Consider the following 13,317-nt stretch of genomic DNA (forward strand, 5'->3'; position numbering starts at 1 on the left):
TGGGCAAACGTACAAAATCAGCAGGGGATCAAATACTTTTTTCCCTCACTGTATATGCTTTAGTAAGATTGGATTTTTTGCGTTTATAGCAATGGTTATCAACTGTACTTCAGGGATGGAACGTAAGACGCAGAAAATGGAGGTTGTGGTGGCAGCTGCAGAGGTATTTGGGTGTACGAGACTTGACATCAGAAGAGTTACAGGGTGTGCTGAGTGGTGGTGTCCCATCCTTTCAGGCTGTTGGCCTGAGGTAGGACTTGATAGATTTAAATAGTGGAGTAGGGTGGCGGGTGTGTAGGGTTAGATGGTAGGGTCATTGTTGATTTATTTGTATTATTTATTTATTTGTTTTCAAGTAAAGTATAAGCGAAGTATACTCCAGTCTAGTAGGTGGCGGTAATGCAAAATTTATTGGATGTCCAGCGCCGTTAAACCTCATCGAAGAAGAAGAAGACTGGGCACGCTTCTGGACGCGTGACGTCTACACTCACGTTTTGCTCAAGGCCCTCTGATTACAGCAACTTCCCTGCTTTGAGGTCATTTTTGAAGTATCAACTGTTTCCCCTGTTATGCATGCACATAACCTCGAAATAATGGTGTAGCACATTTTTAACTATATCAATTTATCTTCAAGTCATGTCACAAACGTCAATGGGATTCACGGATCCCCAACATCAACAACAGCAGCAAGGGGCTAAGGTACAGTAACGTAGCTAGCTAACAGTAGCTAACCGCTAGTTAGCATTCTGTGGATTAGTTTGCTAACAAACGTTAGCTAGCTTGCCAAACAAAGTTAATCCAAGCTAGCCACAACAGCACTTTTTAGTCGTTAACTCAAACATGAGTAATTAGCAAGTTAATCAAGTAGTACTGTAGTAATAATATCGGCGATAACGCTATTATGTGAGGGAAAGGTATTTTTCTATCTAACTGCTAAAGTTAACATTTCAACCTCTCCAGTCTCCACTCACTACAGTAGACGACTGGCGTGTATGTAGTGCAGTGGAAAAGCAGAACACGGCAGAGTTTACTTTAATCTGCTATGTATATGATATCTAGGTAATTAAAATATCTACATTTCTGTACGCTGTTGAACAGGGTCAAGTTGGGGCACCCTACATTCCCACGGAGGAGGAGAAGAGAGTGTTTCGGGAATGCAACCAAGAGAGCTTCTGGTACAGATGTAAGTCATGCTACAACATAAGGTTATGTTCCAAATAGCACCCTATTCCCAAGCCCTTGATCATGACTCTGATTCATTACATTACACATAAGTCATTGGACGAAGGCGTCTTCTGTACGGGGAGTTTTAAGAGCCTTGACGCTTGGTCTAAATATTAACATGCATCGCTTGCAGTATGGTTTTGGAAGCATAAAAGCCAATTTATGCTTGTTCTGGCAATGCAATGTGGAGGTTCCATGCCTCCGGAGGCTTGCGGAGGCCAAATCGAGCTCCGTACTGCATCGCCCTGCGCCTCCAAAATGTTGTAACAATGCAGAGGGCTCCGTATTAGAGCTCTGCTACCCGACCCGACGTGCACCGACATTACAAATGGGGTTAAGGCTGGGTATCATTAAATGTATCACTAACATTTTGAAGCTGAGCCATTTGCTCGTTCTCTGTTGCACAGTACAGTCATATGACTAAAAGGCTCTGCATGGCCAATCTGACGTCTGCATTGGCCGTGCAGCATTTACGGCCTCTGCAGAAGTCAGGGCATTCATACTTCTTAAGCTATGCGGCGCAGAGCTGTTGTGAAGGAAGAGTTTGTTTATACAGTAACTCACGCCCCCACCTACTGTCAACCAAACATATCAATGCAGAGCTATACGGCACTCGCCGCATTGTTACAAAATTTGGGAGGCACATAGCGATGCGGTACGGCGCTCAATTTGGCCTCTGTATGCCTCGAGGCTCCGCAATTGCATCACACCCTCCATACTCAGCCTCCGACCACATTGACGGATCAAGCATAAATTTGCTTTAAGAACATAACATGGTGTCAGAAGTGCTTAAACCGTCCAATATACTGAACAAAAATATAAATGCAACAATTTCAATGATTTTGCTGAGTTACAGTTTATATAAGGAAATAAGTCAATTAAAATAAATTCATTAGGCCCTAATCTATGGATTTCACATGACATAGGCCCACCCAATTGGAAGCCAGGCCCAGCCAATCAGAATGAGTTTTTCCCCACAAAATGGCTTTATCCTGGGCTGGCATGGTTACATGTGGTCTGTTGGACGTACTGCCAAATTCACTAAAACGATGTTGGAGGTGGCTTATGGTAGAGATGAACATTACATCTCTGTCATAAACTCTGGGGGACATTCCTGCAGTCAGCATGCCAATTGCATGCTCCCTCAACTTGAGACATCATGTTGTGTGACAAAACTGCACATTTTAGTGGCCTTTTATTGTCCCCAGCACAAGGCGCATCTGTGTAATGATCATGCTGTTTATTCAGCTTCTTGATATGCCACACCCAGGTGGATGGATTATCTTGGCAAAGGATAAAATGCTCACTAACAGGGATGTTAACAAATTTGTGCACCAAATTTGAGAGAAACAAAGCAGAGCCAGCGATACTTTTTAAGGAGATGGGAATCGTATTAACGTCCATCGTGTACGTTGCCCATGCTATGTCAATGAGCCGCGCGGTGCATTCTGGGTGATTCTGTGACAAGGAGAGCTCTCCTTCAAGGAGTGAATTGGCGTCAATTAGGCGCTTGCTCAAAAACCTAACATTAGCAATAATTTCTTCAACAAGAAGTACAACATTACAAATATTTTCCAAGATGTGAAATAATTAACCTGCGATCTGTTTTATTGTATAGCTTTGGAATTGTGACGTTACGTACTTTCGAGGAAAATAGACAGTTCTCAACTCATACCCTGACTTTGAGAAGGGATTATGTGACGATTATTTTAGCAACCGAGTGACGCAACATGACAACGTGAACGTGATTTGTCAACATTCTGCTGTGTAGGGCGTTATGCGTTCTTTCATTCATTGCTCAATGGGATTCCTATCTCCTCCTTTCTCTAACATCTCTGGCAGAGCAGCCCAAGCAGAGCGATCGAGTGACAGACAGACACAGAGGACGTTCTTTCTGATTTCGGGTTTTGGGCAGGGCCGGGCCTTAAATTTGGCAAAAGCAATCGGGCCTGTGTAGGGTAGGGCCTGAACGTCGCCGGCATGGGTATGGCTCAAAATTAATGCCTGTGCAGGGCTCTACTCCTAATAGCGCATTATAGCTCTGCATTGACATGATTGGTTGATGGTAGGTGGGGGCAGGAGGACCTGTATAAACACAAACTCACTTCCTTGAGAACAGCTCTGCTCCGCGAAGCGCAAGAAGTATGAATGCGCTGACTTCTGGAGGCCGCATCGCAGTAAATGCTTTACGGCCACTGCAGATGTCGGATTGACCATGCAGAGCCGTTAACGCCTCAAGCCTCGTTCACATTACCCATAAGTACTCAGATGTCATGCATTTCAATGGAGACGTCCACAAGGGCGTGAAAGTGCAATGCCCTCTTGTGGTTGAAGGCTCCGTTGCGAGACAGACACCGCATACTTGGACATTTTTCTAACTGCCTCGGAAGTTACCAAAACAGAGAGATGAAAAATGTGGTTTTCGGTGATGGCTTTATGGGATAGCTAGCAACTTGTAAACAATTACCCATTCCAATAAGTGAGTACTATTTGAATAGTAATGTTAAATAATACACATTGGCTTTTAAGTTAATTATGACTGTTGCCTCCGGTTTAAGTTTATTGTGATGGTAATGATGTTTGTTTTGGATGATAATTGTTAGGTGGAGGTTGGTAGCTACAATGGTATGTTCAACCTAGCCTAACTTTTAGGTAGCTAGCTGCTCTGCAGTGCAAGCTGGCTTGACTTAGAGAAACAAGTTGAGGAAAAAGTAACTAAACATGTTTTATCACCTGAAACAACAATATTTATCCTGTCTCGAATGAAAAGGTCATATTTTGCAATCTCCCTAAATAAATGTAATATCTGACGAGAAACAGGCTCTCCTCCATCTCAAACATCTGTTTTATTACTTGTCCGTTCAGTAGCGGGGCAAGACTCCGTGAAGATGACTTACGGTGTAATGAAATGCATCACGATGTGAACGGACCAACTTTTTATTAGCATTAGACCAGAACCATGATACTGTTTGACGTATAAGTTTCAAAATTAGTCATGAAGATTAGGCTATTTTGTAGTTTTACATGATGCCCCGTTCACACAAAAAAATAACATTCCAAATCCATTGCCTTCACAAAAAGGTACAAAAACAATTATATATTATTATTATTATTATTAAAACAAATAACCATAGTTTTCAAACCACTCAACATATAGGTCACTGAAAGTACAATTCCAGCTCATCACTACAGAATTAAGCCAACAGTTAATTTTTCTGCGCTAATGTTAGAGGTGCCGCACTAGGCTGCGGTGCGTTCTGTATCGCATGCGTTCAATATTTTCTACGAAAGTACATACAGACACCAACTAGCTAGCTTTTAGTGAGTTGAAAAGCGAAGCACGTGCGTCAAGTTTGGAAAATATCCGGTAAAACAAAACGTATATGCATCTTGTGGACACCGGGCATGACATGCTTATCAGACCACGTTGCAAAATAAATGTACACATTATTCAGTCAACTGCTCGCGGGCGTCTGCGTTACCAGGTGCTAAAGTACATTTACATGTACATTTTCGTCATTTAGCAGACGCTCTTATCCAGAGCGACTTACAAATTGGTGCATTCACCTTATGATAACCAGTGGGACAACCACTTTACAATAGTTTTTTTATTTTTTTTGGGGGGGGGGTAGAAGGATTACTTTATCCTATCCCAGGTATTCCTTAAAGAGGTGGGGTTTTAAGTGTCTTCGGAAGGTGGTGAGTGACTCCGCTGTCCTGGCGTCGTGAGGGAGCTTGTTCCACCATTGGGGTGCCAGAGCAGCGAACAGTTTTGACTGGGCTGAGCGGGAACTGTGCTTCCGCAGAGGTAAGGGAGCCAGCAGGCCAGAGGTGGATGAACGTAGTGCCCTCGTTTGGGTGTAGGGACTGATCAGAGCCTGAAGGTACGGAGGTGCCGTTCCCCTCACAGCTCCGTAAGCAAGCACCATGGTCTTGTAGCAGATGCGAGCTTGAACTGGAAGCCAGTGGAGTGTGCGGAGGAGCGGGGTGACGTGAGAGAACTTGGGAAGGTTGAACACCAGATGGGCTGCAGCGTTCTGGATGAGTTGTAGGGGTTTAATGGCACAGGCAGGGAGCCCGGCCAACAGCGAGTTACAGTAATCCAGACGGGAGATGACAAGTGCCTGGATTAGGACCTGTGCTGCTTCCTGTGTAAGGCAGGGTCGTACTCTGCGAATGTTGTAGAGCATGAACCTACAGGATCGGGTCACCGCCTTGATGTTAGCGGAAAACGACAGGGTGTTGACCAGGGTCACGCCAAGGCTCTTTGCACTCTGGGAGGAGGACACAACGGAGTTGTCAACCGTGATGGCAAGATCATGGAACGGGCAGTCCTTCCCCGGGAGGAAGAGCAGCTCTGTCTTGCCGAGGTTCAGCTTGAGGTGGTGATCCGACATCCACACTGATATGTCTGCCAGACATGCAGAGATGCGATTCGCTACCTGGTTATCAGAAGGGGGAAAGGAGAAGATTAATTGTGTGTCGTCTGTGTAGCAATGATAGGAAAGGCCATGTGAGGATATGACAGAGCCAAGTTACTTGGTGTATAGCGAGAATAGGAGAGGGCATAGAACTTAGCCCTGGGAGACACCAGTGGTGAGAGCACGTGGTGCGGAGACAGATTCTCGCCACGCCACCTGGTAGGAGCGACCTATCAGGTAGGACGCAATCCAAGAGTGAGCCGCACCGGAGATGCCCAACTCGGAGAGGGTGGAGAGGAGGATCTGATGGTTCACAGTATCAAGAACGTGGTTCTATTTTAGATGCTTAATGTGCTGCAAGTCCTGGCTCTCCCATCTACTCATGGTTTTTTGAGCATATAGCCACATGTGTGATTGAAAGATGAATGAGGTCCACACTACAGTTGGTGGCGGTAATGCATATAAAGAAGAATGAACGAGGAGAGAGTCATCAAAGAAAACAAAAAAACTAATTAGGTTTCTCCTTTTAACTCTGGATTAATTGTTGGAGTAGCGAACACACGATTTTGTGCGACTCAAAATGGGTCAGAATTCTACAAAGATCCAGCAAAAAAAGGACCATATGCATTTCAGGTAAAATAACAACCCAATGTTTATATCTCAGGACAAATTAGCTAGCAACAGCAAGCTAGCTAAATATCATTGAATGTTAAATGTCTTCCCAAATTAATATAGTTTGTTCACGGTTGGATTTGTTATTTCAACCTGCGTGTCATTAACGCGTCTGGTGAGGATAGACAAAATCAACATGCGCATGATGGTGTACGCACGCGCGGAGCCGGTTTGGTCATCATGTAAGGACCTTATCGTTTATATCAGCGAGAAATAATTTTAAAAAACCAGAAGGTTAAAATGAAGCACACCTTTTTATAGGGTTAGGGGGCGCTTGTTTACGGAAAACAGACGGAAGGCAGAGTGGACTACCTATGCTAATTTAGCTATCTGCGTCTCCGAATACGGAAGATGGACGCCACAAACGTGTTGTCCCTGAAAAGTACTGTGTGTGCAACTTAAAACCGGTTAAAACAGTGTACAGTAAGTGTGTATTTTGCATTTGTGTAATTATTTTGATGTGATATGAAAGTAGAGGGATTTATGTTTCTAGAACCGTACTGCAATTGATAATCTATTCACGTTTAGATGGAGCATTTGGCTTTTTTGGCTTCCAGAGCAAATTTGCCCAGTAAAAATAACATGTAAGGTCCTTGGACTATAAGGAGTAACGTTAGGCTCCTTTACTCCAATATTGGGCTACATATTCCTTATGTTATAGCCCTATGGGCCTTGGTCAGAAGGAGCACTTGCACTATAAAGGGAACATGGTGCCATTTGTGAGGCATACCTGGGGTGTATTCATTATGCTGATTCTGTTGCAAAACATTTCTTAAACAGAAGCAAACGGGGAGGGACTTAGATTAATTTCTCCAATAGAAACTCTTGTTTTAGTGTCAAATTGTTTGGGCTAATGTTTACACCCAGAGGTTAAATTGGGCCGGGTCCCGCCGTGTCTGAGACACAACACCTATGATCCAAATGAGAGCCAGGTGGAGCTGAGACCAGGTACCTTTCAATATTTGAATTATGTCCACATTTTATTTTCTACAGCCAACAGCACGAGTAAGCAACAGCAAAATCAGACAACCCCATAGTAGAATGGTTTACCTATTTAATTGTTCAGCATGTCGCATTCTATGCGAGAAAATAATATTCCTCTCAAGGTGCATTCAAATTACGAATGCCTTACAGGGAGAGATGTGCATGCCCAGTCATTGTAGCCTACAACATTCTTATTGCAGTTGCGGGAAAACACACCTTTGAAAGCAGTCTTGATGGCCACTGTTAAAAGAGGATCACTGAGTTTTCTAGTGTTACTAGGCTACGCTTATTTTGTAGACAATAATGCTCAACGTTGAATGTTGTAGGTATTCCGCCATGATTACAAGTTTAGACTAATTTACCAATAAAACAATTGTTAGCTGACATGGCTAATTGAGTGACTGTCAGTGACTGACATAAGAGAAAAACGGCTGTTGCACAACCAGATTTTGAAATTGCATGTTGTGCATTCTACTACTCTATCTAGCTCCTAATATATACATACATACAGTGGGGAGAACAAGTATTTGATACACTGCCAATTTTGCAGGTTTTCCTACTTACAAAGCATGTAGAGGTCTGTAATTTTTATCATAGGTACACTTCAACTGTGAGAGACGGAATCTAAAACAAAAATCCAGAAAATCACATTGTATAATTTTTAAGTAATTAATTTGCATTTTATTGCATGACATAAGTATTTGATCACCTACCAACCAGTAAGAATTCCGGCTCTCACAGACCTGTTAGTTTTTCTTTAAGAAGCCCTCCTGTTCTCCACTCATTACCTGTATTAACTGCACCTGTTTGAACTCGTTACCTGTATAAAAGACACCTGTCCACACACTCAATCAAACAGACTCCAACCTCTCCACAATGGCCAAGACCAGAGAGCTGTGTAAGGACATCAGGGATAAAATTGTAGACCTGCACAAGGCTGGGATGGGCTACAGGACAATAGGCAAGCAGCTTGGTGAGAAGGCAATAACTGTTGGCGCAATTATTAGAAAATGGAAGAAGTTCAAGATGACGGTCAATCACCCTTGGTCTGGGGCTCCATGCAAGATCTCACCTCGTGGGGCATCAATGATCATGAGGAAGGTGAGAGATCAGCCCAGAACTACACGGCAGGACCTGGTCAATGACCTGAAGAGAGCTGGGACCACAGTCTCAAAGAAAACCATTAGTAACACACTACGCCGTCATGGATTAAAATCCTGCAGCGCACGCAAGGTCCCCCTGCTCAAGCCAGCGCATGTCCAGGCCCGTCTGAAGTTTGCCAATGACCATCTGGATGATCCATAGAAGGAATGGGAGAAGGTGATGTGGTATGATAAGACAAAAATAGAGCTTTTTGGTCTAAACTCCACTCGCCGTGTTTGGAGGAAGAAGAAGGATAAGTACAACCCCAAGAACACCATCCCAACCGTGAAGCATGGAGGTGGAAACATCATTCTTTGGGGATGCTTTTCTGCAAAGGGGACAGGACGACTGCACCGTATTGAGGGGAGGATGGATGGGGCCATGTATCGCGAGATCTTGGCCAACAACCTCCTTCCCTCAGTAAGAGCATTGAAGATGAGTCGTGGCTGGGTCGTCCAGCATGACAACGACCCGAAACACACAGCCAGGGCAACTAAGGAGTGGCTCCATAAGAAGCATCTCAAGGTCCTGGAGTGGCCTAGCCAGTCTCCAGACCTGAACCCAATAGAAAATCTTTGGAGGGAGCTGAAAGCCCGTATTGCCCAGCGACAGCCCCAAAACCTGAAGGATCTGGAGAAGGTCTGTATGGAGGAGTGGGCCAAAATCCCTGCTGCAGTGTGTGCAAACCTGGTCAAGACCTACAGGAAACGTATGATCTCTGTAATTGCAAACAAAGGTTTCTGTACCAAAATATTAAGTTCTGCTTTTCTGATGTATCAAATACTTATGTCATGCAATAAAATGCTAATTAATTACTTAAAAATCATACAATGTGATTTTCTGGATTTTTGTTTTAGATTCCGTCTCTCACAGTTAATGTGAACCTACGATAAAAATTACAGACCTCTACATGCTTTGTAAGTAGGAAAACCTGCAAAATCGGCAGTGTATCAAATACTTGTTCTCCCCACTGTACATACACGCACGTATTTGGACACACCTTCAAATGAGTGGATTCGCTATTTCAACCACACCCGTTGCCGACGTGTAGAAAATCGAGCACACCGCCATGCAATCTCCATAGACAAACATTGGCAGTAGAATGGCCTTACTGAAGAGCTCAGTGACTTTCAACGTGGCACCGTCATAGGATGCCACCTTTCCAACAAGTCAGTTCGTCAAATTTCTGCCCTTCTAGAACTGCCCCGGGCAACTGTAAGTGCTGTTATTGTGAAGTGTGAACGTCTAGGAGCAACAACAGCTCAGCCGCCAAGTGGTAGGCCACACAAGCTTACAGAACGGGACCGCCGAGTGCTGAAGCGTGAAAAAACGCCTGTCTTCGGTTGCAACACTCACTACCGAGTTCCAAACTGCCTCTGGAAGCAACGTCAGCACAATAACTGTTAGTCGGGAGCTTCATGAAATGGGTTTCCATGGCCAGGAAGCCGCACACAAACCTAATCTGGGTTTGGCGGCTGCCAGGAGAATGCTACCTGCCCCAATGCATAGTGCCAACTGTAAGGTTTGGTGGAGAATAAATAATGGTCTGGGGCTATTTTTCATGGTTCGGGCTAGGCCCCTTAGTTCCCGTGAAGGGAAATCTTAACGCTACCGCATACAATGACATTCTAGACCATGCCTCTATTCCTCTCTAGATTTCTCTTTTACTGAAGTTTATAGCTGCTGAAGTGTTGTGGGCATGCGTTGTTGAAATAAAGAGTTATAAGGATGGATCGATTCTGAATGCACTAATGACAACATTTATTCACAGCCCTTCCATTAACTGCTGTGGCAGTGTCTGTAGCTCAAGCACTCGTTATGAAAGGTACGTTTAATGTTAAGTCCATTGAAATTGTAATTAAAATATCAGCCTCTAATGCCTTTCATTGGATTTTACTTTACTTTCTATCTCTCCCTTTCAGGAGTCCTTGCACCCTCACCACGATTTGGTTCCCTGCCTAAAGTAGCTAGTAAGTGAAGGCTGAATATGAGGCTTGTCAGTGTCCTGCTGGAATTCAAAATGTAAATGTACCATTGTCATGTCTTGGGAATATTCATTTTTGTGTGTGCGTGGTGTCTATTTTCAGTTGCTGGTCTGTTTGGGTACATTGGCGGGAAGATCTCCTACACAAAGATATGTCAGGAGAAGTTCAAAAATCTGGAGAATTCCCCATTGGGTGACGCCCTAAGACAAGGACAACGTCATATTCCTCAACAGTCAGTATTGCATCTAATCCCCCTCCCCCATTGTGGTAACTGGTTATTGTTTTGACATCTTACCAAGTTACATTTTCATTGGAACCAGGTTTGCTCCTCAGAACCAGTCAGAGTTGGGAGATCCTAACCAGGCTTATTTTGAACAAGCCTCCCAGTCAGTGGCGGAACCTCGCGCTCAAGCAGACTCATTCAGCTACCCTAGTGACTTCTCCTATAGTGATCAGGCTGCTCTTTTGAGCCCTCCCATCAGTGAGTCTGGCCCCACAGGAGCTGCAGCTGATGTTAACCAACCAGGTATGGACATCAGGATTAGCATGTTGTGGTTACAGACATGGCTAATGCTCTCTCACTCATCCTTGTTTTATTCACAGAACTGTCTTCAAGCTGAATGTAATTTAGTTGAAGTAGAGAGAACATTTGGGAACATTATCTCACTTTTGAATCAACAGATTTTGTATTGGCCCTGGCCAGACACCTTGAATGGCAGTTTGCTCTGAAAGGTTTCCTCCCCTCACTGCCTTTTTAGTCCCTCCTTACTTGGATGATGAGACTCCCAAAAAGAGACCAATCCTGTACGAGGACCTACGAAGCAGAAACCGAGAGAACTACGAGGTTACCCTGACCCAAAAGGCAGACGCTTTGCTCAAGTCCCCGGCTGAAACACCTGTTCTGAAGAGAGATGGTGACTCATTCCCCACAGTGATCTGTTATTGGGGCTATTTACATATGGGGCTTACAATGGTGATATGACCTGTCTATATAGGTTATTCAGTGTGTCAACAGTGCTCACATACTTGGACATCAGTGTCTTTGGCCATAGCAGGGGGTCTGTATCAAGGAACATGCTAAGATACGCTAACATTTGCTTTTTAGATTGTAGCAATAATTAGCAGTGTAGCCTTTTATAATTGTTGAATTAAACAAACACAATATTCCGGGTGCGTTAGTGAACTACATTGCATAGACATGTCTGATTTTTTTGTATGGTTATTTTGTCTCCACAGTGAAAAAGAACCAATATGGAGATGCATGGGACGAGTGAAGAGTGTGCTTCAGGAGCCGGTGATCAGCTGCAGGACAAGGAGAAGAGGGCACATGTAGTATACACAAGACCTCTGCTATTTCTGCAATCATGCCATAGAAATCTGAAGAACAGATACAGTACGTTCCCAAAGTGATCAATGTCAAATCATATATTGTCAAAAGGTTAACATGAATAGCAGCTTTCTAGAATTGTCCAATTCAATTGAATACAGCCAACAAGCTTACCAATAGCCTGTGTTTCAGTGGAGGCTTCTGAGGGGAGGGTGGCTCATAATAATGGCTGGAATGGAGTCAATGGAATGGAATGGAATCAAACACAAACACGTGGTTGATACCACTCCATTCCAGCCATTATTATGAGCAATCCTCCCCTCAGCAGCCTCCACTGCTATGTTTCCACCCTATAATTTTAGCTATATAACTGGGTCTTATTCAAATGTAAATGTTCAGTATTACCAGTGAGCTCATACTATTTTGAAGGTTTATCTGTAAATCCTAAATGAATATAATAGATTTTCTAAGTAAGTGAATATGTCCATTCTTTGGTGTTATCTGGACAGTATCTGGAGTCAGGTTATTGTGTTGAGGGTGGCAGAGATCACAGATTATAATGCTATGTGATGAAAAAGCAGAATGTTTAGGGCCTCTTTGAAGGCCATTTTAGCACAGGTGGACATCTAATGGTCTAGCTTGGCAGGGTGTTCTTGTCTCGGTAATAATGGATGGGTCCCCTTACTAGTTTTTTCACAGCGGTGTCAAAAGTAACAAAACAAAGGATGTGTTGACTGAGATGCCCTCCAGGACCAGGCTTGCCCAGCTCTCTAGGCTGTTGACTTTTCAGCAAGGTGTGGCGCAGACATAAAAAATAGAACTGTGTAACGCACATCTCTTTCCTTCCGCTTATGTTTTGTCAAACAATTGTGTTGATTATTAAATCATACCCAAATTGGTTTGGGTATGCCGGCTGTAGTCATCTGTCTCATTCATGCTTTATGCTCTATACCAAGGATCACCAACTAGATTCAGCCCCGGGCCGATTTTCTTCTTCAGCGATGGTCAGGGGGCCGGAACATAATTACAAATAATTTGAAGACTGCAAATTGACCCCAAGAACCCCAAACCGATATAATATTTGACTAAAACAATCATTTCAAACCTTGTTTACATTTGTATACAGTGAGGGGAAAAAAGTATTTGATCCCCTGCTGATTTTGTACGTTTGCCCACTGACAAAGAAATGATCAGTCTATAATTTTAATGGTAGGTTTATTTGAACAGTGAGAGACAGAATAACAACAAAAAAATCCAGAAAAATGCATGTCAAAAATGTTATAAATTGATTTGCATTTGAATGAGGGAAATAAGTATTTGACCCCCTCTCAATCAGAAAGATTCCTGGCTCCCAGGTGTCTTTTATACAGGTAACGAGCTGAGATTAGGAGCACACTCTTAAAGGGAGTGCTCCTAATCTCAGTTTGTTGCCTGTATAAAAGACACCTGTCCACAGAAGCAAGCAATCAATCAATCAGATTCCAAACTCTCCACCATGGCCAAGACCAAAGAGCTCTCCAAGGATGTCAGGGACAAGATTGTAGACCTACACAAGGCTGGA

General features: G+C 43.6%; 1 protein-coding gene across 1 annotated transcript; it reads left to right on the top strand.

Annotated features, from left to right (window-relative positions):
- The first annotated feature begins 472 nt into the window (after positions 1-472).
- Positions 473-12,674, top strand: ociad1 (OCIA domain containing 1). The gene is made up of 8 exons (XM_041839126.2): positions 473-699; positions 1,099-1,183; positions 10,216-10,269; positions 10,367-10,414; positions 10,532-10,661; positions 10,750-10,955; positions 11,188-11,343; positions 11,666-12,674. The coding sequence occupies exons 1-8, from the start codon at positions 637-639 to the stop codon at positions 11,701-11,703; spliced, it is 780 nt and encodes a 259-aa protein (XP_041695060.1). The 5' UTR covers positions 473-636; the 3' UTR covers positions 11,704-12,674.
- Positions 12,675-13,317: the final 643 nt, after the last annotated feature.

The sequence above is a fragment of the Coregonus clupeaformis genome, chromosome 20 (genome assembly GCF_020615455.1).
Source record: "Coregonus clupeaformis isolate EN_2021a chromosome 20, ASM2061545v1, whole genome shotgun sequence".
NCBI classification, from domain to species: domain Eukaryota; kingdom Metazoa; phylum Chordata; class Actinopteri; order Salmoniformes; family Salmonidae; genus Coregonus; species Coregonus clupeaformis.